The sequence below is a fragment of the Alligator mississippiensis genome, chromosome 12 (genome assembly GCF_030867095.1).
Source record: "Alligator mississippiensis isolate rAllMis1 chromosome 12, rAllMis1, whole genome shotgun sequence".
Lineage (NCBI taxonomy): Eukaryota > Metazoa > Chordata > Crocodylia > Alligatoridae > Alligator > Alligator mississippiensis.
In genome coordinates this window covers 30,197,027-30,224,439 of record NC_081835.1, presented here as the reverse complement: position 1 = coordinate 30,224,439, position 27,413 = coordinate 30,197,027, and the positions used below count along the sequence as shown (strand labels likewise).

Below are 27,413 nucleotides of genomic sequence, written 5' to 3'. Positions count from 1 at the left end.
GTTCGTGCCTCAACTATATTGTAACAAGATAACTGTTTTCACAGAAAGCTATGGCAAGATGAGGATAATGCTGCAGATTGGGACTGATGTGAGATGACAACAGATAATCAAATGCCCATCTGGATATTATTCTGAACTATAAAATATTAAATACTGGAGGTGCAAATCTCAAAGACAAATTTGAGGAAAAGGCTTTAATATTTTTGGAAGATACTGCTGCTCTGGACACCTCCCATCAGACCCCATAACAATCAAACTTACTGTTCAAGTAAATCTGATCCTACTAGGTATTGTTGATATTGTACTAGGCATCCTAGAACTCCAGAGGCGAGGAAAAATTTTAAACCCCTGCTTAACACTGTTTTGCTTAGTGCTATTTTGCTATAACGCTCATTTTAAATTGATACCTTATTTCACTTAGTGCTCAGCAAGTTTCATTACGGTCACAATCATGGGTCATTAAAAATAATTGTGGTCACCATCTTGGGTTGTCAAATACTTTTGTTTTCACTTCACTCTCATTTAATTTAATACTTGTTTTTTCAGGAATCAATTAAGAGCATTAAGTGGGCTTGCCTGTAATGCTAAAGCTCCACTAAAGCTTGTGGAACTCCATGAAGTGGCAGCTGGGTCACATGCTATTAATCAGGTTACCACACACACCAAGGAACATGACCTGACCTTGAATGTAGTAAAACTGATTCTCTAGTCAGGAGATTCTTTCAGTCTTGGGTATTTAGTCTCTTAAAATTTGTTTTACAAAACAAATATTAGCAGGAGTCTGTGCTGACACACATTTATTTGAAAATGATACAATTATAATTTTTTGTACAAATTCTACCCATCATGATGGACTGTATAAGCAATAGAAGACAAATTTAAAAGTTATAGCAATACTGATACAGGGAAAATATTGTTCACACAAAAGGGAACAAAACTCTAAGTGCTCTTTATTTCAGTGTTTGCCACTGAAATTTGCTCTATAAGTGGTTCGGGGAAAGGACTAATGTCCCTTTTTGTGGTTTTACAGTGCTTAGCAACCTTTGCACACTGCCAAAATCAATGATAAATACAAATATGAATAATGGTAGCCTAAGAAGATCTACCTAAAAGCAATTCCTGCATTACACAAAAGGCTGTATATAGTTTTGTTAATATTCAACTCCAGTAAACAGGGTTCTTAGCAAATATTTGTGACATGAACTCTGATCATATGCTACTGAATCACTCATTCGATCTACATCATTGCACATTCCTAACCTGAGATTTCAAAACATGGTGTTGTGCCTGTAAAGCTAGGGCCAAATCCTGCTCAGCCTCCTCATTCCAATTACCTTTTGGTTTCAAAAGGATTAGCCCAAGAAAGTTGAGCTGGACTGCACTCCTAATGCTTAAGTTGCATAGATGTGGATATGATTTATGCATCCAAGGTTAGTTAAACCATAAATCATCTTTAACAGAAATTCTTTTTTAAGATACAACTTAGGTTTTCAGTTAACTAAACTTCTCTTCAAGGAACCATGAACCTAGTGAGGACTATGCTATTATTAGGCCAATGGATTTGAATGGTGTGCTCCCTCTGCCCACCAGAGTAAATGAAACTGTCTATTGTGAATCTGAATGTTATGCCATTGATAAGAGTCAACCTGACTTGGATAAATCAAGTCTTCTGTTTGTTCCCTTATTCAGGTAGGTAGGCCATGCAAACATGTATAATGGTTGTCAGGTGTTTTTAAGTCAGAAGGCAGAGCTGACTCAACTGTAGCTATGGCATGTTACAGCAAAATGAAAGAAGCTAAACTGTATCCTTCCTCTGAAGGCACGGGGAACAAACCCACACTGCACTGCATTTTATACTTTCTAACTGAAGCAGGCTAACTTCTGCAGGCAGGTTCTCATACTTCAGTGATGGTGCTGAAATATCAGATGAACAAAGGCAAGGACTCGAAAATTAAAGTGCTAGATTTCTGCTCGCTTACTGACCACTGTTGAATATCTGAGAGCATGTCATGCTCTTTAGTCTTCTGGCACATCTCAGGTTCAATTCTGCCTCCACTGACAATACAGGGCCAAACTTTCACCGACTGCAATGGCAGCGCAATCCAGTCTTTTAAAGCTCTTGATCCAGTCCGGGTTGCATCACGATCTAAGCTCTCAGGTGTGATTTAAGAATTTTCAGCACTGCTGTTCTTAAACACAGACAGGAGTTCTTACCAGCAGGGTTTGAAATATGGACTTTGGCACTAATCCTGCCCATGATGCGACTCCTGACTGATGTGAGATCATGTACGAGCACAGAAATTTGCCAGAGTGGGCCCATAGCTGCAAACTAAAGGAGAAGGTGACAAATGATGCTTATACCTGCGAATATTCTGCAACTTAAGGGTTTGTCCTTTTTTGTATTATAAACTCACATTTATAAGGAGGAAATAAAAATACCCATGTTACAGAAACTAAACATCAAACAGGAGGAGAGCATCTGAAATGCTACTTTTGCTGTGGTAGCTAAATGGGCAGGGAAGGAAGGGGGTGGAGAGGGGTTGGCTTAAGGATTTTGGGATTAAATTTTAGTTTAGTTTTAGTTTTAAATTGGATTACCTTCCTTTTTCTAAGATTGCAGACTTTTAAGATGTCTTAGAAGTTGGGTATTAGGTTTGCTGTGTAGCAACAGATAAGTTAGTCACCTGGAGTTCTGGAAAACTCCATCTCCAGTGTTTAGCTACTGTGGGGCACTCAGTGTCTCTTCTCTTTGGAAGTAGGAGTCCAGGGGCTATCCTGGAAAAATGTCCTATGTAAAACAAAAATCCCTACTTGTACCTCACCCTGCATTTCCATATAAAACATTAGAAATGTAAAAACTAAACTAGCTGAAAATTTTAAGGCCTCTTTACTCTTACAATTATAAAACTTGAAGTGAAAACTATCTTCTTCAATCACAAGCAAAGCCTACAAAGCATTCACAGATCTTTTTAGTTATCTACTTCATAGTTAAAAATCAAGACAAAGTACACAGAACAGTTTAGTATGTTCCACAAGAATATTTTTGATGCATTTAAAACAGGGGCCACTAGCCCTTTTCTGCTCTTCCTGACTTTCATGCTTTGTATGGAATGGCTATAAATTAGTGTACTTCAAATAATAATAACCCACACTATGCTTTGGGGTCAAGATTCCTAACTAGTGATTTTGGGTGCTTCAGTTGTATAGCTGCCCAAATTCTAAAGAGTGGATGCTCAGCATTTCTAAAAATCAGACCCCTCAGAAGTGTTTGGAGTTGCAAAAATCACTTGTTACTTCTGCAAACCTTGGTTTAAAACTACAAACTTAAAAAAATCCTGCTTTCATTCCCTTTGTAAATCCAAGCTTGTAAGGTGCTTGAAAGAGTAAATCCAGAGTAAGCTGCTGGCATCAGCACTTTCTAACTGCACATACAATATAAGCTTTAAACCGACAGCTACATCTTCAGGTCACTTCTATTTAACAGGATTATTAAATCAAATCTAGTTCCTATTGCAGACTTTTGAGAAATAGTTAAAGATTTTTTTTGCCGCAAGAAATGAAAAGCAATTGGCAAATTGTGATTGTGGAAGAGGGAACCAGATGAGTACATGAGAACATGTGCTTGTCAAGAAAAGGCTCTGTATTCTCCTACAGTCAAGAGCCATGTTTCACGCAGTTCTCAGCTAGGCTGAAATACCATTTCCCATAAAATGCCCAGACTGTAGTTAAGGAATGGGAGAAAGTTCTAGTTCTGGCATTTGTGCAGTAACCCCCCTCACAACACAACTATTGCTAAACATGCATGACCAGAGATACTTTGTATGTGACAGTTAGGCACATTAAAAGAGCTCATGGCTAGCAAAGTCTGTTCAAGGTTTTTCCAGTTTGTATTATTTCCAGTGGTGCTGACACTGAGTTTATGGAATGAAATGAATAAAGCTGAAGGTAAAAACTCAATGACACCGACTTGGAAGAGGAGCTATTTGCTGTGCAAAAAAAGGAATGAAATAAATCAAACCCCTCTTCCTTCAAGGTTGAATTTAAAGGAATTAAATGTCTGCCCCATACTGTCACGCAATCAGGCATCCAGTATTGCTCAGGCTGAATTCACTATTTGTAATAAAGGTAGTTTAAAAAAAGTATCTGAGAGAAGGGCTGTCTCTTTGGCTTTTACCAGCATTAGCTAGCAATCTGCATGCCACATTTCACTTGCAAGGAGAGAGCTTCCACTGCAGTCCAGTGCCTAAGTCAGATGAATGCTGTTTGGTCCCACATTTAAAATAATCAAACATTTTGATACTTCAGACACTTTTGCCACAGATTCTCTCCATCCCTGCTAGGATCTGACTCTGGTCACAGGTGGAATGTTAAGAATAAAGAGACACCATCAAGGTTGAATAACCTAAAATATAAATAGTGACCATCTTTGCCAGGTATCGTGTACCAAAGGGCTTAGGACTGCAGTTGTGTGGCAAGTTCTTGTTCAGCTGCTATCAGCCCCGAAGCCTCCAACAATCAATTCCAAGCTGCTTTCCTCAGATTCACAATTCACTGTGAAGGTTACAGCAAAGAAAATGATGGAAACAAAGAAAAAGTAAATGTCAAGGTTGACTTTTAGAGCTAAACCTTAATAGAGTCCCTTTTTAAAAATCAGAGACATAATCCTCATTGCACTGGTGTCTAATTTCTACAAAAATGCTGCTTTCACAGGAGGAGAATACAGCTACTGGGCTACTCAGCATTAGGTTGAAGCACCATCTAAATTCCAGTTAAGTTAGGAATATCAGCTAGTTCATATCAGCAGCCACACCCCCAGCCCTCTACCACATCTTTACTATCAAGCTTGATGCTGTCTGTGTTTTTCTCACTGAACATTGGGCCTCCATGCCTCATCATGAGCTCTGTGGCCATCTTCACAAAAGCCTCCTCCACATTGCTGGAGTCTTTCGCAGAAGTCTCTATGGCACAGATGATATCATAGTGTTCAGCCAGACTCTGGGCTTCCTCCAGCTGAACCTCTCGAAGGTCACTTAGGTCAGACTTGTTTCCTGGCAAAAAAAGTGAAATTATTTACAGACTGACTTCTCATGATTACTGATATCAGAGCAAATGTTAAGCAGAGAGATGTGATGTGCAGAAGAGAACAGACAGTAGCAGGACCCATGGAAGTGAGACTGGAGTGCAACAGCTGGAGACCGGTAAGGCAGAGAAAATAAGCTGGAAATCAAAAGCCACAGCCATTTTTGGGGAAAGGAATGGAAACTCAAAGTGAGACCAAGTAAGAGTTGTTCTTCTGCAGAAACTGAATGATTCAAAATATTATATAAAATTAAAATACTAGTCCCTCTTTGGACTCAGGAAACACAATTCACATTTCTGTGCTTACAGAGCACAGAAAACAGTTATTTCTCATAAGAAACAAAATTATACACAAGGCTTACTTTTCAGACATTCAGAAATATGACTACACATCTAACACTCATGCTGAACATGCAGCTATCTTACCTGTATCTGCACATTCAATGCACTACAGTCTGTGCATTTTTTAGATGTGAAATTCAGGCTTACTGTAACATCATTACACAATGAGGAAAATCAGAGATGGCTGAGTTAACGAAAGATGAACAGCAAAGGAAACCACTATTTAGCATGAAATGAGTTCAGGAAATCTTAAGGTTTATAATGTGGTAAAATGGTACATGCCAGACTAAGCCATGACATAAGACGCTGAACATTACTGTTTAAAGTAAGTAATGTACTCACCAGCCAATAAGCTATTTACAAGTTAGGACTAGAGGCTGAGGATGTCAGACCCTCTTCTCATTAAGAATGAACATATGTGCTGTGGTAGCATGATTGAAATAGGAAAACAGAAGTAGAAATTCTTGGGGTCAACCCTTACCTCTGAAAGTGACTGCACCTAGAGCTGATCAGAAGTTTGGGCTACGACTGCCATTTTCCTCTGGAGTGAAAAGGGTACCTAGACGTCTTAGGAAACTATTTACAGCAAACATGTTCACACTGAGCGCCCCCAAAGTGCTTCCACAGAACTGCAGGATAGATAGGCCATTTAGCCTTCTTTAGCATAACTGTCCCTTTGAGGGACATTCTGAAGTAACTTTTGGTTTGGAAAGGAGTCATCAATCTTCATGGAAGGTAAAAATAATTATTTCTTAACTGTTGGGCAAAATATTTTATTTAAAATATTCATAATTAAATAAAATTTTAGCTCTAAGGGCCCTGGCTCAGCTGTGGCTTCCAGTGCTTCTGAGCTCCATGTCAGCCTTAATGTACTGCAGGGAACCAAAAGACTTAAAGCCCTGAGAGATGTGGCTGAGAAGGTTTATAGCTGAAACTCCTGGTTCTGCAGCAGGGAGCCCATTACCTCTGAGAGCCCTAAAGTTCTCCCAACTCCCAGACTCCCTCTTGGGGAACCCTGGCTATACTATCCTTTTCCTCAATCAAAGGGCAAACCACATAATAGGACAGCCCTAGACCAAGGAAGCCCTGGGATCCTTGGCCCCAGGGCAGTTACACAGTAAAAATAAAATACAGAAGCCTGGGGTCCCTAATGCTGTGCCAAAACAGCTGGTAGCAGCTCAGGCAGGTTTTGGACACAAACCTACCTTCATTTGGTCAGGCATTCATCAAAACAGATACATTTCCAAAAAATGTTTCAGTTGAAATGAACTGGCAGTTTCTGACAAAAGTATGTTTCCTCAGAACATTCACAACTATGTCTACTCTTTTGACTTCTGTAAGAGAGAGATAAAACTGTTGTTTCCCTAGTGCAACTACCTGTGCATTGCTTTGTAGTGCTAAGCATTTCATTCATATTCCAAACTCACCAATCAGCAACTGTACGATGTTGGAGCCAGCGTACTTCCTCACGTCCTCGATCCAGCGAGGAATGGACTGGAAAGAGCCCTTCTTGCTGATGTCATAGGCCAGGATTGCTCCGTTGGCGCTCCGGTAGTAGCTCTGGGTGATGGTTCGGAATCTCTCCTGGCCTGCTGTGTCCCAGATCTGCAACTAAACATAACAAGCATGTGGTGAGATGCTGGCTAGTTTACAGAGGGGGTGCTGACTTTTTTCAACTTAAGTCGTTTTACTTCTTAATGAAGATGGCCGAGTTGAGACTGAAAAAAACATGCATTGAGTTCTTCTGGTTAACAGGACAGGAGTTCTGTTTCTTTACAGAAAATCTATATACAATGTAATTCACTTTTTATATAAAAACCCTACAGCCCTGATTTGTGATGAGAATGATGTACTCAGGGCAACATTTTCACACTTGACTGAGTAAGGCTAGCACCTAAATCTATATTTAGACACTAATGTAAAAGATGTACTACCAGTTCCACCTTTCACTGAAGACAACAGCCGCTTAGAATACTCAACAACTCAGAAAGCCAAGTCTTTTTTGCTTGGGTATCTGAAGTTTTGACCTAAAAAAAATCTTTAGGTATTAGGAAGATGTGTTTCAGGACTGAATGTCTCTCGGTCATCCTATTTAGGTGGTTAAACAAACATTTTAAGTTGGTAGTAACATGGCTGTCTAAACTGCTATGCTCTCATTTAAATCCAATGACACAGGATCATAGAAAAGCAGGCCTGGAAGAGACCTCAAAGTCATTTCTAATCCAGGCCCCTGCTCAATTCAGCATCATCCCCAACTACACTGTCCCAGCCAACTGACTGTCTAACCTGCTTCTGAAAGTTTCCAAGGGTGGAGATTCCACTGCTTCTCTGGGTGGCCCGTGCTGATGCCTGACCCACTCTCATAGTTGGAAAGTTCCTCCAAATCTCCAGCCTAAATGTCCTGTGCTGCAGTTTGAGGCAGTTGCTTCTAGTCCTGACCCTTACAGCCACAGAGAGAAGCCCATCTCCATTCTCTCTATAATCGCTCTTCATTAAATCCCTCCCATCTTCTCTTCTCCAAGCTACACAACCCTAGTTTTTTCGGTCTTTCTTCATAAGTCTCGCCTTCCTGGCCCCTGACCATTTTTGTTGCCCTGTACTAGACTCCTTCCAAACTGTCCACATCCTTCTTGATGTGTGGGGTCCAAAACTAGATACAGTACTCCATGTGAGGCCTCACCAGAATGGCCAGTTTTGTATCCTGTGTTGGAGTGGATACTTCAGAAGAAAGTATTCTAAGACTCATAGCAAACAACATAAAATATTATTTTTTGTCCTTCTGCAGTCTTATAGAGGGTTTCAGAGGCTGCCAGCTCATTACAAGACTCTTAAATTGCTGAGGTTTATCGTGATATAGTGACTGTGGGCTGAGCTTCCCGTACATATATAATTATCTTGAGAGCCTGTATCTTGTCAGCAGTATACTAAATGAGGAAAATTGGAGCCATTATCATTTTGGCTCACATAACTCAGTTTGATTGCTAACCTGCCCTCTCCCATTCAGAGTTTATAAAGATGTCTTCTTTTACTTAAAAAAAAGAAAGAAATGAAGTAACATCCCACTACCAATGCCCTACTGTAACAGAGGGCTTCTAGTCCCTATTATTTTAAAGGAAAGGGCAGCTCAGTAGGGTTGCAATCAGGCTAGGGACAGACATTACACATAGACCGGTTTAAGTGATCAGAAACTGGTTTAAACCTGTAATAGAGCAGATGTTCAGTGCACATAAACCAGTTTGAGAATGGCTGAAACCGGTTTGAGATAAACTTGGTTGAATCAGACTTAATTGATTTGGCTCAAACCAGTTTATACAATGTCTGTCCCAGACCCCTAGCTGGTTTAAGATAAACCAGACACCCCCAGCATCCTGGCACATTCTCTGGGATGGGCGGGGCTCTCTGCTCCACAGCAGGGCTGACCCCTCCCCTCTGCTCCCTGGCTGGAGCTCCAGAGACTGCAGGCTGCTTCCCTGCTCCCCTCACCAGTCCCTGCTAAGCAGGAATTCCCCTCTTCCCTCCTGAGGAGGTGTCTGTGTATTAGCTAGCACACCACATGCTGACTATGGTCTGTGCTGAATCAACAGGCAGAATCAACAAGTAGCTGGTAATACTCCTCTGTTGTTCTCTTAATTGGGAGATAAACACTGTTATCAATTCCATGCTGGGCTAATCAGAGCTCCTGCCATGCCCCCCTCAACTCAGCACTAGAAGGGAAGGAAGGGCTGCTCTAGTGCCCACCGGCTTCTAGCCTGAGCCACTGCAGGCATGTGCCTGCATGTCTGTGCAGTTACAAAGTGATTCAGCCTAGGCAGGTTAGACTAACCTGTAAAGATTGATTCAGTTCAGGCTCAGGATTTTTGAATGTCTGTCCCTAGCCTCACTGAGCATCTGGAACAGGGCTAGCTGCCAGAAAGTAAGTGGTTGAAGCAGCAGAAAGACAGGAGCCTACAGATGACTACTTGGGAGCAAGTTGCACTGCAACAGGACAGAGTGCTGGATAGGTAGTTGAGTGGGGACTGCAATGCAGGTTGATTAAGGCTAAGAAGAAACCCTTGCGCAGGGTTGGGAAATATGTGACTAGAAGGGGTGGTGGTCCTGGGGAATATAAGCCCAGACCCAGGCTGGACCTGATCTCTGTAGGCAGAGGAGGTCCTGACAGTGTAGGCTGCTAGAATGAAAGCTGCAGACCCAGGATGGTACCCTGGAGGCTGGGGGAAAGCAAGAAGACAGGGGAAGGTGTCTGCAGAAATGAAGAGACAGAAGGTGAGGTTTACACTTTAAGTTAAAGACTGGTAGGTTTGTTTAACTGGAGGCTTGATTTGTGGCTACTGGGACTGTGGAGGCCAAGATAGGGTGCCTAAGAGGCATTCCATCCTATAAGGGTAGACACCACATTAGAGCCCTGTTGGGGCCAGGGGCCCTGTAGGCTGAGTGGGCAGAATCACAGTAGGCTGAGATAGAGGCAGGAGTTTTGCCAAGATCTGGGACCTGGTGAGCTAGAATATCCCTGCCAGGCCCAGGGGCCTGGAGGGCTGGGTGAGTGGAGTGAAGGTAGGGCCAGAGGGCCTGATGCATGAAACAGAGTAATAAGACCTGTGGGGCATGGGTGTGGCTGTGGGGGCAACCGGAAGCCATGATTCATGCCCTTAAGGCATGATTAGGGGCAGAAGGCTGTGATTAGTGTCCTTGTGACACAGATGCCAGCAAGGCACAGTGTGTTGGTCAGCAAGTCTCTTGGCACAACCAAGACTGGTGTGTCTGGTTAAACAGATGGAACTAGACTAGAATGAGTATCGATCCAGCAGGCTCACTCAGGGACTCTAGCTTCCCAAAGCAACCTACCAATCAGATCCAGGTGAGGCAGACAAGTCAGGGAGGAGCACATCCTGAGGAGCCAGAGTGAGGCAGCTTTGGATGCCCACAAGGGGGTGTCATGGCTGCTCTCAGAGTCCTACTGCACCTAGGCATATACAGTCTGCAAATACTAAAAAAAAGAATAATTTAAAAAAAGATTGTTGCTAAAGGGTAATACAGTTATTATATTTACACAGCCTAATTGGAAAATCTGAACTCTTAATCAGGGAAATCATTCAAAAACATCATAAAACATACCATGGCATACCATATGTCTATGCCATAAAAATGCACTTGTCACTACAGAAACCTTAATTCTCATCCAAAATATTTTTCCAGTAGTTTCAAATGGTGGAGTCACAAAATTCTGCTAAAAAAACCCCATGAAAGATCTATAGGAATATACTGACTTCAAAAGCAAGTCACATACTTAATTCTACACATTTTCCACTTTTAAATCACATACACATCACTGGCAGCAAGAAACAATACTAAAGAGTAGACTTTTCAGTAAATTTTCTATTGCTTCTCATTTAGAATATCCTGGAGGGCAGGGGGGAGAAAAGGGGTAATAGATACTGAAATTAAAAAGAAAACCAAATACATAAAAGACTAACTGTAAAACCCCTAGGTTGTAATTAAGGTTGTGATTAAATATTCTTTTGTATTTCATAACAATATGTTTATATATACAATGTAAGATATGAAGTCCTTATTTATTCATTTCCCTGCCTTAAGTGCTTGGGCTTTATAATTGATATGATAAGAAGCTACATTTGTCACTTAGCAACCTTAACTGTTTTTAAACATTTTTTGTTTTTGTAATTACCTTGGCAACAACACTCAAAAACACATAGAGAGAGAGAGAGAGAGAGAGAGAGAGAGGGAGAGGGAGAGAGAGAGAGATGTTAGGATTGTTGGGGAATATGGATTTGGGTCAAACAAATCCATTAAGGAGCCCAAAATAGCTAGATAGTGGGTGCCTCTACATAAGACACTAAAAGTATCATAGACTAATTCTACTGCACATTAGCGCGTCACAGCGAAAGCCATGCTAATGTGCAGCAGAATTAATCTACTGTGCATTAGCATCACTTAAAAGATGTGAGTCAATTAGTGAACATTAAATTAGTACCTGTTATTACACGCACTAAACTTATTACACGCACTAAAATTATTAGCAAGTTCTCAGGGGATTATCACCAGGAACAAATGAGCATAGAGTAAAGGAGAGATGATAAATATTTACTGTTCTAAGGGAGTGTGAGAGAATACTTGGACTGGAAAAAGAGAACCACCTGGCTTCATCATGGTTTCACTACTGAATATTTTTACAGCAGGTGTTGGCTATTTTACTTTACTTTTTTTCTTTGAATTTTTTAGGTTGTGCAGGCTTTACAACTGTCTCGTGCTGGGAGACAACACACTAAACAGAGCATACTACTTTGCTACTTATTTTTGTAGTAGATACTGTACAATAAGTATATTGTATGTAACACTTAGAATTGCAGACATTATAGCATTCTGTTCTTGTTTTTGCACAGTTTGATGGCTTGAATGCTGAATAACATACATTTTACCCTTTATCAGGTATATTTTGGGCTGTGCTATTTTGAGTTATGCCACAGTGAGGCTAAAATAACAGCTGAAAGGGGTTTTTACAAATTGGTGGTGGCCAGAGGAAGGGGACAGAATGGGACAAAACAAAACCATTCTTTTCTTTAATATTTTCAGCACTGATATATCAAAATGGTATGATACATCTTGACAGATGCAACTGCAAGGACCACCCTACCTAGTACAAAAGAACATGGTGAATCAACTCTTCCTCAGGTATGATGTATTATCATAATTTGCATTTCCAAGAATGAAGCCTGAATAAGGAAAAATACGGACAATCCTTGAAGTGACCAAATCTGGCCAAGTGCTGTCAGGGGATCTAGTCATCGTATCCCCAGGTATTCTAAGCTTCTGGGGTCTGAGTGGAGCACGGGCATTCCCCTAGTCTGAAGGTGAAGACACTCTGCCTAGGAGCCTTCCTGAGACCTAAAACCCACAGTCCAACTGCTTTAGTGTTCACCCTTCAGACTCCCACCATAACCTAGATCACCTTTGGCCAAATTCCAGGAAAGGGGTAAACAGGTTTGTTCCATTTCTAAATAGACTACAAATTGTCTAATAGACAAAGTACCCAAGACTACAGGCTATCAGAACACATTTCCCAAGTCCTAGTTCTGCTTTTCCTTGGAAGTCCCTTTGTGGTCAGGTAGGCTGGGTTTTGCCCTATGTTATCAGGCTCCTGGGACAGGCAGCTTCCACTGAGACACTGCTTCAAATGGCTGGGTCTCTGCTGCCCCATATCCCATCTCTTAATAGCTTCTGTCCTTTGGTCAGGTAACATTCTGATCAGCCTCGTCAAGTGATCACAGACCCCTGGCAACTGATTTTTTTTTTGGTGGCTAAGGTAACTTCTCTAATGCCAATTCTGTTGGTCTTAGTGGCACTTGGGATGTTTGAACAGAGAATCCATCTTTGATGCCTCTCTATTGCTAGATCTATATAACACATTTTGGAGTTTCAGGCCAACAGATCTGAAGGACAAAAGAAAATAAAGAACACATTCAAAACAGTTGGAAACTTGGTACAGAATTCATAAGCTGCACAAACAGATTCTCCAGATCATCACAAATATATCCTGCACTTCCATCTAGTCAGCAAAGATTTAGCAATTGCATGTACTTCAAGAAAAAGGCTATAGAATCCCTAAGTACTTTCTTAGGCTCTAAAGCTAACTTTCCTGTAAAACAGTGGTATTAGAAAATGCAGGCATGTATTCTCCTAGCATAAATACTTAGTCTTTCCAATACCCCTGTGTTCATAAAGTCTTGTCACCACCCTTCCTATCTGGCAGCAATTCTGCTGTTTGTATCCCAATGGAGTTTCCATCCCAGTATGAAGAACTCTCTCTTCTTATAATGTAAAAGCCATTTAGAAATGCTTTATTTTGCTATTATAGGCTAGCAAAACGGCACTTTACTCATCCCAGGGGAGCTAGCAAGTAAAAATGCAGCAGGGTTTCAAATACTGAAAATGATGCACAGAAACACTGTAATACAGCACCATACAAACGTCTTGTTATAACAGCTATAGGCTGTGCAGTGACTTTTTGCCACAAGTAGAAAGAATGCGATTCTATATAGGTTTAATATTGCAGTTATCACTAGTAATATTGGGTGCCTCGATACAAGTATAGTGCATCAAGCAATATGACTAACATGTTTCACCTATTTGTTCTCTCTTGTAATCTCTCTAGGACAGATATGTATGCAAGAAGCAAACTAGGATGTTTTTGAACATGCACATTTGTGTATACATAGACATACAGGCAGAGTTCGAATTATACTTTGAGTCTTGGGGGATCTGCAAAAAGAAAATTGGCTGCCCATCACAATGCCTTAAAATCAGAGACCCCCCCTGGTTATGATTTTCAAATCTTATTGGGGGACTCTCATCTCTTATGGGGGGGGGCTCAGCCCCCCTGAGATCATAATTCAAACTTTGAATATAGGGGACGTTCCCACAAGCATGCACTTGTGGTTTGTTGCACATCAAAAGCATATGAAGTGCCGCAATCCACATGTGGTGCATATGTACCCATATGCCGTGCTAATTTGCAGCATGCCAGGTTGTTGTTTTTTTTGACACCAGGAGATCCCAGGAAATTCCGGTGTCAAACCCCACCCCCCCGTGACTAAAAAAAAGCGGCGTGGTGTACATGGCAGCAATGCGTGCCGCTAGAAACCAGAGCCTAGCCGGCCTTGGCTCTGGTTGCTGGCCAGGCTCTAAGAGGTAGGCTGAGCACCACTGCTGGCTTGGGTGGCCCCCAGGACCTAGGTAAAGCTGCTGGGGCCAGTACTGATGTTGACCCAACTCCCCTACTCCACCCAGGTCCCTTTGCCACACGCTGGAGCACGCATACAGGGGCATGCCCGGGGCACAAATATGTGCCACTACTATTTGTCCCACTGGAAATGCATACCCCCGCATGTGAGCGCTTGTGGGGATGCATCCATAGGTATTATGTTAGGGAAGGCAAGTTCCAAGAAATGTGCCTTGCGCTTAAAGCAGAACAGAATAAGGTCTGTGGTGGTCCTTCATTTCCATGGAAGTGTAATTCCATAATCTTGGACTGGCCCTGAAGAAACTTTGATCCAAAGTTATCATTTGCTACAAGACAGGATTGATCAATGTAAGTTCTGCAGGAAATGTCCAAAGGAAGTTTTACTTGAGAAGGGAATTTTACTCTGGAACAGAAAAAACAAGTATTTCCAGGGGTTCCAAACAGCTCTTTCTTGCTACAGAGATTCACTTGAAGAAAGACCTCAAGGAACTTGGAAAAAAATGTGCAAGACTATCACTTCTAGAAAGTATTTAGTTGTTGACTTCTATTATAAAGGTGACAGGGGAAAGTGTAGCAGTTTCAAGAGACTGTGTAAAGTGCAAAGTGTAGCAGCTTCAAAAAATTTCAGTAGTGAAACGCTTCTTTGTAAGTGATGCTAAATCAACTCACTGTTAAGCCTTTTCATATTAAATGGCAAACTACAACATTTATGGATGCCAACAAATTTCTAAATGTATTTTTAAATAAGTTTTACTGTGTCACATTTATACAATTGATGCCAACAAGAACAAAACCAAAGTTTGATCAGTTGATGCCTCCTTGGCCACATCAACACATGTGTATTAATGGGCAGCAAAAAACTCTGGTACATATTGTGCCTAAGTTTATTGCTCCTGGGCTCTGCATTTACACATGTACCTGGGACTGCAGCACCTTGAGCCATGTTGGAGCAGCCCCACCTGGCAGAGGCTTGGGGGAGGGGGGCAGCCTACCTGCCTGGGGATGCTCTGACTCAGCTCAACATGCTGCAGAGGAGCTGGCTGGGGCAATGCTGCAGTACGGAGCTAGCTGGCAGGCAGCCCCCACACTGAAGCAGCCTTGTGTCTCAGCCAGCTGGGTCACCATCTACACGTGCATTGCTGCACATGAAAAAACTCTGAAGCAGGAAAGTACTTGATTTTGCAAGTACTAACCTGCTGTGGGGTTTATTGGTTTCCTGAAACCTAAAAGGGCCACACGTGTAGACACTGAAACATTTACTGTAGAACTAATTAGGCAACTCTGCAGTAAACATCTTGTGTAGACATGCCCCTTATCACCTAATTCAGGGCTGTCCAACTGGTGGTCTGACTACATGTGGCCCATGAAGGATAAACATGCAGTCCCCAGGCTCCTACAAGGCTGCTGCTGCTACTGCTCCAGCAGCAGGTGGGGTGTTGGAGCTCCCCCTCCCTCCCCTGGCTTCTGCTGTTTGCCTCCTGCAGGTGGGGCAGCACACCATGGGTGGCACAGCCCACAGTGCTAAGAGAGATGTCAGACTGGAAAGCCCATGTGGCACAGTGCCACAGGGGAGCCTGAGGTGAGGCAGAGTGCCATGGCGGATGGGGAAGAGCCCACCTGCATGTGCAGTGCAGTGGAGAAGGGGGCAGTGCTTACCTGCATGCACACGTAGGGATGTGCAGCCTGCAGGCCCTGTGGCCCCCAGTCACTTTGAAGTTGGATAGACCTGTTTAGATGTGTAACTGTATTATTGTATAGAACCTGAAAGGAAATAATGTTTCAGCCTATCATGACATTTTAAAAAAAATTGAGTTTGCAGAGAATGTTGCTTTGGTTTGTTTGGTCCAACACTGGGATGTCAAATTCACTTACAAGCTGCCTGAAATTCTACCTTAGTTCACAATGTCCAGGCCAGGGTATCAAAGAGAGGACATGGCCTTCATATAATAAATGTTTTAGTTTAATTTATTTTTCAGGACAACATCATTTCTGCCCTGCCTCCCCACCCCAATCTGTCTTCTCTTTTTTCCTGACCTTGTGTCTTACCTGGTTTGTTTGGCTTTCTTTCCCCTTCTTTATCCTTTCCTGCTGCCCTCCTTCATTCATTTAAAACAGGGGTGTTAAAGATACAGCCTGTGAGCCAGGTCTGGCCAGCAATCCCATCATCTGGTCCCCAATGCTACTTTTGGGTCTGGAGTTGACCTACATGCTGCATATTGCACATGCCAGACTGGCCCTGCATGCAGGGTCTGGGACCTGCAGTGCATGCAAGACCCACTCTTGGGTAGGCACCACATGCAGCATGGGTCCTGGACAGGCTGGAGAAGGTCCTGCATGTGGTGCAGTCTCAGCCAGAGCAAGTGACACATGCACTGGATCCAGCAGGGGGGAGTAGGGTGGGGGGGGGGGGGGGTGTCTGTGGGCCCAATCTGCCCCAAGAGACTGGCCACATGCCATTCATCCAGCCTGTAGACTAGTCCTGCACCACTCATCTAGCATGCAGGGCCAGATGAGTTTGACATCCCTGACTTAAAGACTGAGGTCATGTTTCCACTCATGTGTAATCTTTGGGCATCACAGTTGATACTCCAGTTAGACTGTGATCAGAATTTCTAGTTTTAGGTTATCTGTAGATTCAGATGGACGGCACTGCACCAGTTTCACTTGGGTCTCACTTGGGAAGGTCAGTGCTACAGCCATGAGTGCTGACATTTCCTTTTTTTTTTCTGAATAAACTTATACTGTAAATATATGCCATGTGTGCCAAATCTAGCCCAAAGACCGTATGTTTGATACCCCTTTTCTATACAACACTAATGCTCAAGAAGTATAGTATAGTATGTCACAAATATATGCAAAGACAGCAAAACACTGTTGTTCCTCAAATGTTGACATTAGGCACAAAATAAATAAAAGTGGGTAACTAAAGCCCGCCGGAGGAGATCCGCCAACCTAGAAGAAAACACACGCTTACCTTTGGGCTTCACCTGTCCCCCAAAGGTAAGCGTGTGTTTTCTTCTAGGTTGGCGGATCTCCTCCGGCGGGCTTTAAACTAGGCTCGTCGGGGGGAGGGGAGTACGAGGGCAGGGGAAGCTGTGGACCACCAAACCATGTGGCACCCACAAGGACAGCCCAGCCTGAAGAAGGAGAACATTGGGAACCTGAAAGCCATGGGGAGGCCAGCACTACAGAACAGGTAAGGAACAAGAAGGTAAGAAGCAATGGGCCCCATGGGACTTGGAGCGGGGGGGCAGCAAAGGCACCAGTCGCAGGGCTCAAGTGCCTATATACTAATGCTAGGAGCATGGGGAACAAGCAGGATGAACTAGCGCTCCTGCTTGCACTAAACACCTATGACTTAGTGGGGCTAACAGAGACCTGGTGGGATTCATCCCATGACTGGGCGGTACATATTGAGGGCTATAGATTGTATAGAAAGGACAGGTTGGGGAAGAAGGGGGGGGGGGGGGGGGGTTGCACTTTATGTCAGTGAGCAATACACATCAACCCTCATCAAGACAGAATCCGAGGTTGAGGAAGTAGAAGGATTGTGGGTTAGGCTACATGGGGGGCAAGGAGAAAGGGATTTGGTGGTAGGGGTCTGTTACAGACCCCCACACCAAGGGGAAGAAATAGATGCGGGGCTCCTGAGGCAACTCTCGGAGACCATAAAAGCTAAAGAGGCGGTAGTCATGGGGGACCTAAACTACCGGGACATCTGCTGGGAGACGCAGACAGCAAGGTCCCATCGCTCACGCAAGTTTCTAACTTGTGTACAGGACCTCCACCTAACACAGGAGGAGCATGGTCCTACTAGGGGGAATGCCATACTGGATCTGGTATTGGCAATGGGAGATGACATGATAGGGGACCTCCGGATCGGTAGCTATCTGGGAGACAGTGATCACCTTATAATAGAATTCAACATAAGACGGCAAGTGGGTAAGGTAACTAGTAGGGTGAAAGTGCTAGACTTTAGGAAAGCTGATCTCATTGCACTCAGGCGATTAGTCAAGGAAGCACTGCAGAGTAGGAGTTTTGATGGGATGGGTGCCCAAGAAGGGTGGCTGTGCCTAAAGGAAACGATCCTTCGGGCACAAAGCAAGATGATCCCCGAGCGAGGCAAAAGAGGGAAAGGGGCCAGGAGGCTTCCATGGCTGACCAGAGAAATCCAGGGCAGCCTAAGGGCCAAAAGGGGAGCACATAAGAAGTGGAAACAGGGTGAGATCACTAAAGATGAATATACCTCCTCTGCTCGTGCTTGTAGGGAGGCAGTTAGGCGGGCCAAAGCTACCATGGAGCTGAGGATGGCAACCCAAGTAAAGGACAACAAGAAATTGTTTTTTAGATATATTGGGAGTAAAAGGAAGGCCCAGGGAGGAATAGGACCACTGCTAAATGGGCAGAAACAATTGGTGACAGATAGGGGGGACAAGGCTGAACTCCTCAACAAGTTCTTTGCCTCAGTGTTCCTAAGTGAGGGGCACGACAAGTCTCTCACTGGGGTTGTAGAGAGGCAGCAGCAAGGCGCCAGACTTCCATATGTAGATCCTGAGATGGTGCAGAGTCATTTGGAAGAACTGGATGCCTTTAAGTCGGCAGGCCCAGATGAGCTCCATCCGAGGGTGCTGAAGGCACTGGCCAACATCATTGCAGAGCCACTGGCGGGAATATTCGAATGCTCGTGGTGCACGGGCCAAGTCCCGGAGGACTGGAAAAGGGCTAACGTGGTCCCCATTTTCAAAAAGGGGAGGAAGGAGGACCCGGGCAACTATAGGCCCGTCAGTCTCACCTCCATCCTTGGTAAAGTATTTGAAAAAATTATCAAGGCTCACATTTGTGAGAGCCCGGCAGGGCAAATTATGCTGAGGGGAAACCAGCATGGGTTTGTGGCGGGCAGATCATGCCTGACCAACCTAGTCTCTTTCTATGACCAGGTTACAAAACGCCTGGACACAGGAGGAGGGGTGGATGTCGTATACTTAGACTTCAGGAAGGTCTTCGATACGGTATCCCACCCCATACTGGTGAACAAGTTAAGAGGCTGTGATGTGGATGACTGCACAGTCCGGTGGGTGGCGAATTGGCTAGAGGGTCGCACCCAAAGAGTCGTGGTAAATGGGTCGGTCTCGACCTGGAAGGGTGTGGGCAGTGGGGTCCCGCAGGGTTCGGTCCTTGGACCGATACTCTTTAATGTCTTCATCAGCGACTTGGACGTGGGAGTGAAATGTACTCTGTCCAAGTTTGCAGATGACACAAAGCTATGGGGAGAAGTGGACACGCCGGAGGGCAGGGAACAGCTGCAGGCAGACCTGGATAGGTTGGACAAGTGGGCAGAAAACAACAGGATGCAGTTCAACAAGGAGAAATGCAAAGTGCTGCACCTAGGGAGGAAAAATGTCCAGCACACCTACAGCCTAGGGAATGACCTGCTGGGTGGCACAGAGGTGGAAAGGGATCTTGGAGTCCTAGTGGACTCCAAGATGAACATGAGCCGGCAGTGTGACGAAGCCATCAGAAAAGCCAATGGCACTTTATCGTGCATCAGCAGATGCATGACAAATAGGTCCAGGGAGGTGATACTTCCCCTCTATAGGGCGCTGGTCAGACCGCGTTGGAGTACTGCGTGCAATTCTGGGCGCCACACTTCAAGAAGGATGCGGATAACCTGGAGAGGGTGCAGCGAAGGGCAACTCGTATGGTCAAGGGCCTGCAGACCAAGCCCTACGAGGAGAGGCTAGAGAAACTGGACCTTTTCAGCCTCCGCAAGAGAAGGTTGAGAGGCGACCTTGTGGCTGCCTTTAAGTTCATCACGGGGGCACAGAAGGGAATTGGTGAGGATTTATTCACCAAGGCGCCCCCGGGGGTTACAAGAAACAATGGCCACAAGCTAGTAGAGAGCAGATTTAGACTGGACATAAGAAAGAACTTCTTCACAGTTAGAGTGGCCAAGGACTGGAATGGGCTCCCAAGAGAAGTGGTGCTCTCCCCTACCCTGGGGGTCTTCAAGAGGAGGTTAGACGAGTATCTAGCTGGGGTCGTCTAGACCCAGCACTCTTTCCTGCTTATGCAGGGGGTCGGACTTGATGATCTATTGAGGTCCCTTCCGACCCTAACATCTATGAATCTATGAATCTATAACATTGGAATATTTAGATCTCTAATAAACATCTAATCAATTCAAAAGGAATGGAAATAACACTCATACCTGACCTTCAAGCTTCACTAAGAATATTAGTCCTTTAAATTGTACTGAACTTCCATTTTTCCCCATATCACTGACAACACATTTTGGTGTTGAGGTGGTGCTGTTAGCATGATGGTCCAGGAGATATGCAAGAAGTAAAAAATGGAAATCACTCACAAGAATTACTGAACCAACTGTATGGTTGGTATAAACATAGGAAGGGTGCTATGCTACCTGAAAGCTTGCCTATGTCTATTCCAACCATTCAATAAATTCAGTAAAAGAGATTACCCACAAGAGTTCCTGCCGCTTACATAACACATTTTATCAAGTCTGTATTTTTTCCCCAACTGTGAGCCTTTTGGACAGGACAGGACCTGTGTCTCTTGTTTGGAAAATGACTAAACACAGCAGATGAAAATGATAATTTGAAGACACCACTGAAAGCACCATCTGTATTCTACCAGAGTTGTCTTATTTACAGGTTATGAACATTTTATTTCTGTATTGTAAAAAAAGTGCAACTTTTTAAAGTGAAATAATCAGACTTTTGGTTAAAAATAGTCCAAACTATGGGTATTGACCTAGAAGTTTAACACACATAATCACCCCAGACAGAGATGCCCCAGGGAGATGGGAGAATTCAAATCAACACCTAAATTTAAAAAATCTACTTCTCCATAAAGTATGCATGTTACAGAAGCTATTTCCTGTTTTTAATGCTTCTCTCTCCTCTGCTTTATGAAAGACATTCTCTGACAGGGAAAACTGACTACATAAACAAAATTAACTACACATAAAGTGCTGTTAAAAGAACAAAGTACACAAATTAAAAAAAAAACTCTAAGCTTAGAGTTATTACAAGCTTATACATTACTAAAAACATAGTGGGCAAAGCTTTTAAACAGAAGTTTAAGTTAAACTGTTGTCCTTTTCATGTCAAAGAAAGTCACTGTTAACTTCATTGTCTAAGTTCCATATCTGTGGTTCAAACCTTTGAAAGCAATTTCAGGAGTCAGTCCACTTGGGGCCTTGGGCAATAAGCTGTTTAATATGCATTAAAGTATAACTGTCTTTACAAATGATACCTGAAGCTATTTTATCTTAGACCTTATGTTAAGGTAATAATTGAGGAATGTTTGCTTGTGTGCGCTTGTACAATGAATAGCCTAATTAAGACTTCTGAACTGCTGCCTTGCTATACTACTGCTTTAATTTTGGCTTTGACTGTTTAAATAAGTAAACTGAGAGATTCTATTTTAGGACAAACTGAAGGATATTCTTCATGTATTAACACAGATCAACTGATCTGTATTTTTAAGTTATTTTCTTTTCTCATTCAGCAGTAGATGCAGTTCTTCAAAATGTCCAGTATAATGTTACATTTAATCCATATTATTGTTAATTTTCTGCTAAAATAAGTTGCTGAAAAGTGACCTAAGAAAATTTCTACTTGTAAAGTGGCAAATGAACAGAAATAAAGGGAATTTTGTTATTATGCTAACAATGATTTATGCATTTTCCTTAGTAACATCCTTGCCTATTATCATGTAAAATTGTACTTCTCTGGTTTTAAAATGATCCCTTTCTTAAGGTAAAATAAGGGTTCTAAAATATTTTATCTTTGCCAAATTATTTTATTGCTAGGAATATAATCACTGTCTTGAACAAGGAACAGTTAGGTCAACACTGAGTACTTCTTGAAAGCCCCACCCTCTGTCCTCAAGATTATTATCCTGGCTAAAGGAATATAGCTACATCTTATGTGTTAAAACTTTCAGACAAGCTGAACAGAACCCTCTGACACTAGTTGATGAAGGTAGGGCTTCTGGCTCTTCGCTTTATAATGGAGATGCAAGGAAACATTCAGAAAAAGATATTTTTCATCAGAATTTGCTGATTTGCCAGAACAGAAGTGTCTGTCAGAGACTATTTGATCTTGAAGTACCAATAGGACCCACTATCCTGCTCTTTGCTTGTGTGCTTGGCTCCATGCCACATAGACTGCCCCAGAGTCAGGGCCTCAAGGCTCCAGGGAGCCTGCCACACACACTGCTGGCTAGTGCAATTCCCAGCACACAGAGGCCCACATCTCAAAAAACCCAGCACAATTGGCAATCTGACTGACTGATCAAGCAAAGAAACAAAGGACTGACTGCGCAAAGAGTGTTTATTATTTAATTCCCTGGAGGTTATGCCCCCACACAGGTCAGACTTGTGGCATAGTGGGGACGTTTTTACTGCTCCATCAGTGCTTTAACTTCTATTTATAGGACACTTTGTGAACCCCTTTCTCAAGCAGTAAGCCCAAAGCTGACTAAACTTTGGCACAGATGAAGTAGAAAGTACCTGAAATATCATTCAAGACACTTAAAGTGACACATGCACTCATAAATAGAAAAAGCCACATTTAAAATTCTACAGGAAGGTGGAGGATGACTTTGCAATACGCTCCTTTCTCTCTTGCGCAAGAAAGGTGCAACAGCTGTGTTTTTAAAAAAGCTGTCCTCCAAATACTATTGGAAGCGCTAAATAATTGGAACATTTACCAAGATAGGTAATGTCCTAGACAGCAAGCACCACTGCTCGCTTAACAAACAACCTTAACATCTATTGTTTGTTTCAATGCCTGGCCAAAAACCACACTGGCTGATTCATGCTCTACTATATTTGCAAGGTCACCTAGCCAGATGGACAATTAAGCCAGACCACAGGGGGTTAGGTACCACTGTGGGAATTTTTAGTATATGCTATAATTATGAAAGGCCTTCTAAACACTCTAACTGCTTCTTATACCTAAACTACTTTCCAGAGCTTGGAGAGGCTCCATTTAGCAGCAGAAATCCAGAAGCTGAAGCAGCAAGAGTTACCCAGTATCATTTTGTGAGCATATGAACGGCCAAAAAACCCTTTACTTTAAACAAACTTATTAAATGTCTCTTGTTGTTCAGACATAGCCTTATAATTAACTTCTTTTTTTTTTTTGCAAAAAGCTCATTCAGGTCACAACAAATAAGTTTTGTATGATGTGCAAGAAAATGAGTATTAATATGTAGCATCTCTGTCCTACTGCATGTACTGGCCTGTTTGTTTATGGGTTGTAAGGCGATATGTTTATATAGCTAGAAAGAAATCAAACTGCTTGCTGGAATTTTTTTTTGCACTGAAATCATGTTTTTGAAAGTATACGAGGCCTACAAGCTTGACTGTGTCACATTTAACTACAATTTAACCACAACTAAAATAAATGCTTTCATATTCTTCATTTCCTGTAAATAGGCTTAAATAACAAGCCTATTTAGATTAGATAGGCCTGACCATGTCTGGGAAACTCTGGATTTAGATCTGGTTCTGAATTTTGCATATATCTTAACAGACCAAAAAGAAAAAAAAAACAAACAAAAACCCCTCAGTTCCAAACACTTGTATTCTGGGCATGTTCTGATCTGATCTCTGGCTCCATGTCTAACTCAAACAGTTAAGAGCTATGCCTACTTTCTGGAGCTAAAGGCAGACTAGATGCAAGTGTAGATTATTTTCCCTGCAATAATGCCTAAAAGTTCTGAAATAGGTATGGTAGAAAGATGGACAATATGAAAGGGAGTCTCTAAGAAGTCTGGTTTAGTCCTTGAGCTGAAGTTACCTCATTCCTCGAGACCCTAGTAGCGACCCCTGGCACAAGGAAGAGACACATTTGTCACAGTGTGTGTGCTTGGCATATAAATTGAGCAAAGTTTTGATCTTAACTAAGTGAAAAGCAAAGAGGAACTTAATGTAGATGAAGAAGGAAACATGCTTTTTGCTTTAACTGCTAATACCAGCAGTTCACAAAACTGGGAAATGGATTGAAATACCTGCAAAGAATGCCTCGTAAGACACAAAACATTCCCTGACTCTGAGCCCCCTATTCCTAGCCCCAACAACTGACTTTTTTCCCCTACGTTTTTACTATTGTTTCCAGGGGTTGTTGCCCATTCTGCTTGCCAATATCAACTCGGGAGGAAGAAGAGCTCATGGGAAGACTCAGGGTCAGAAAACAAGAGTAGGGGAGAATAGACTGAGGGCTTGCTTTTTTTGCCTTCCTGTGCTGTGAAGCATGATTCTCTTCTTAGGGTCATCTAAGGACATTTTAACTTAATTTTCTACATCACAGTGGCAAAACATTGGTGGGGCTCTTTACCTGTCACATTACATTTTTATAGGTGCTTTGGGACAGTGGTATGAGTGATAGAAGTATGCTTGCCCCTCACCCCTTTGAAAAACTGGTTGCCTGTGGACACGGCAGACTGGACTCAGCCTGGACGGTCTCTTCCAAAACTATGTTTTATGATCCCTTTGTTGGCACATAGCTGCAAAACAAACCAAAATACACCTGCAGGGGCCCTAGTAGGCAGTGCCTTTAGGGCACGATTCATGTGTCAATCTCTCCATAAACTTCCATGCATGCATTCAGTCATTTTGCTATAAAATAGCAGGACCTTAACCATGACATTTATATAGCCCCTTTCATCCCACGAAACTTTATGAAGTTGGGCTCCTTTTCTAGACTGTAGCTGAGCTGCACAGCCTGGGGGGCAGGGTGAGCAAAGGGGGCTGCACCCCACCAGCATGCTGCAGGTAAATACATCTATGACTACAAGCATCTCTGTGGCAGTGATTCTTAACCAGGGTGCCGTGAGAGCCTTTCAGGGGTGCCGCATGGCAATGTTGGCACCATCAAGTGCACATATGTGATGGACAAGTTAAACCAACAGATGCCAAAGAAGGCCTCGGCAGTGCTAGGAGCACTGACCCACAGGGGCTGTCCAAGCTCTTGGTAGCAGAAAAAACTGCTCCATTTTTTTTTGGCAGTCAAGAAAAACGAAGAGGCAGCATTTTCTGAGGCTGCTTCGAGTCTCTCGAGGGGTGTCTGGAGGCTGAGGCGGTGGCTGCAGGCAGTGCAGACGGTACACCCCGCGCTCCCCAGCGCTGCTCCCAGGCCCGGCCCGGCCCGGCCCGGCCCGGCTCGGGCGAGGTGTGGGCCCAGCGGGGCTGGCGCCGCGGGGGCGGGCTCCGAAGGGCCGAGTGCCCCGGGGAACCTCCCAGATCAGGAAGGAACAAAGGGCGGCCGGGCCGGGCCGGGCCGGGCGAGCGCAGGGCTCGGGCTGAGCCCGCCGGGCCTCACCTTGACGCGCTTGCCCTGGATCTCGAGGCTCTTCATGGTGAAGTCCACGCCGATGGTGCTGCCCTGGCGCTCGGCGAAGGCCCCGGTCTTGAAGCGCTGCACCAGGCATGTCTTGCCCACGCTGGCGTCGCCGATCAGCACCAGCTTGAAGAGGAAATCGTATGTCTCCTCCGCGTCCGCCGGCGCCCCCGGGCCGGGCATGGCGCTGCGGACTCCGGCCTGCCGCCCTCCGCGCCGGAGCCGGGCTCTGCGCAGCGCCGCCTCTCGCCGGCCCCGCCCCGGGCCCGCCCCTGCCCTCAGCGCCTGCCCGCCGGCCCGGCTCCTGCGGCAGGGACAAGCTGCCCCGGGGCCGGGCTGGGTAGAGGCGGCACCCTTCCCTTCCCTTCCCTCCCCTCAGCGCCTCCCGGCCGCACCCCGCGCCCCCGCCCCCGCCCCTGCCTGGCAGCGGGGCCCGGCCGCGGCCGCTCCGTGCGGGTCCCAGGCGCCGGGGGCTCCCGGCTGGGAAGAGCGCCGCTCCCCTCGGACCAGCGCGGGACGGGCACAGCCGGAGCCGTGGGGACGTGTCAGAAATGGCCACCCCCGGGTGGCGGCGGGGACACGGGGCCTGGGGGAAAGGAAGCAGTTTGTGACAGCCCTGCTGGCCCCTCTCTGCGCGCCTGGCCTTTGCCCGACCCTCCTCGGGTCACTGTGGCCATTCCCACTTCTGGCCCTGTGCTCTGCTGCTCTCTCTTACCCCCATGCGCCACCAGCCCAGAGACTCTTCACTTCAGAGGAAGAAGGCAACGCTTCCCTTTCCCATTCTCACTCTTCAGCATTGCTAGCACCCTGCCTTTCGCCTTGATTTTTAGTTTCTCTCTCCAGCACTGTGGAGGAGTTTTTTATATGTATATTTCCAGTGGCCAATTCAATTCCAAATCCAATTGTGGAAAGATCAGTAACTGTCTACAAGTATCTGTGGGCCATGTAACCTCAGCTGGGTCAGCATCCTATGTCCCAGGCCTCCAGCATCTTATGTCCACTGGCCTGGGGATTCAGGACTCCTGGCATCCTCCCAGAAGCCTGGGAGTTCAGACTATTTTTTGGAAAAGAGAAAAATCTATCTATCTATCTATCTATCTATCTATCTATCTATCTATCTATCTATCTATCTGGTTATATATATCTACACTCCTAGTATCACACCAGAAAGAAAACCATAACCCGTTACAATATCCGCACCCATGCTCCAGTGCACCTGTACAAAGGCCCGCTGGCCACCCAAAACCATTACAATATCTGCATCTGTGCACCACACACACACACACACACACAGGCACTGGTCTCTTAGACCAGGCAACCCATTTCCTTCATCCCCAACCCACTTTCGGGGTCACAGACTCAGTTCACCTGTTGTCCTTGTTGCTGTTGCTCCAGCTCCTGCTGGAGAACTCGCTGCTGCTGTTGCTGTCCTCGGTTCCGTTTGTCTCTTCCTCTTCCTCGCTGTCACAGCTCACTTCCCCACTAGGGGGGAGTTGGAAAATCCTTTGCCAAGTGTCTCTGTGCCAGGTGGCTTTGGCTGCATCCTCTACTGCCAATTTCGGTAGTAGGTCTGGAGTTCGCTCAGAGCCATTTTCAGACAGTCTACCACGTCTACATTCGTTTGCCTGTACATCAGGAGGTTCTTGGCTTTCCACGGGGCACTCCTGATGCAGAACGCAAACTGGTCAAAATGGGCTGACAGGCTTTCCAGGAGTTTGGCAAGGTGCCTGTACAGTGCCGCTTCTCTGGTTAGCTGGCTGGCACCAGTTACCGCTTCGCAGAGCTGCTTCACCCTGTTCTATGCCTCCTTGGCACAGGTGCAGAGCCAGAGGAGGTGGCTGATCGTCTCAGTGGCTCCGTGTCAGTTG

The 27,413-nt window shown here is 44.4% G+C and overlaps 1 protein-coding gene across 1 annotated transcript; it reads right to left on the bottom strand.

Annotated features, from left to right (window-relative positions):
• Positions 1–780: 780 nt before the first annotated feature.
• On the bottom strand, positions 781–25,820 carry RAB43 (RAB43, member RAS oncogene family). The gene is made up of 3 exons (XM_006258175.4): positions 25,528–25,820; positions 6,849–7,032; positions 781–5,048 (listed from the first exon to the last, which is right to left on the bottom strand). The coding sequence occupies exons 1-3, from the start codon at positions 25,726–25,728 to the stop codon at positions 4,798–4,800; spliced, it is 636 nt and encodes a 211-aa protein (XP_006258237.1). The 5' UTR covers positions 25,729–25,820; the 3' UTR covers positions 781–4,797.
• Between the last annotated feature and the right edge of the window lie 1,593 nt (positions 25,821–27,413).

What these genes read in the sequence shown, in the direction of transcription:
- RAB43 (XM_006258175.4), bottom strand. Translation starts at nt 25,728, where the DNA reads ATGCCCGGCCCGGGGGCGCCGGCGGACGCGGAGGAGACATACGATTTC. An exon ending in TCCAGGGCAAGCGCGTCAAG is followed by an intron (nt 7,033 to 25,527) that starts GTGAGGCCCGGC and finishes TGTTATGTTTAG; the next exon opens with TTGCAGATCTGGGACACAGC. An exon ending in CATCGTACAGTTGCTGATTG is followed by an intron (nt 5,049 to 6,848) that starts GTGAGTTTGGAA and finishes TTTTTTTGCCAG; the next exon opens with GAAACAAGTCTGACCTAAGT.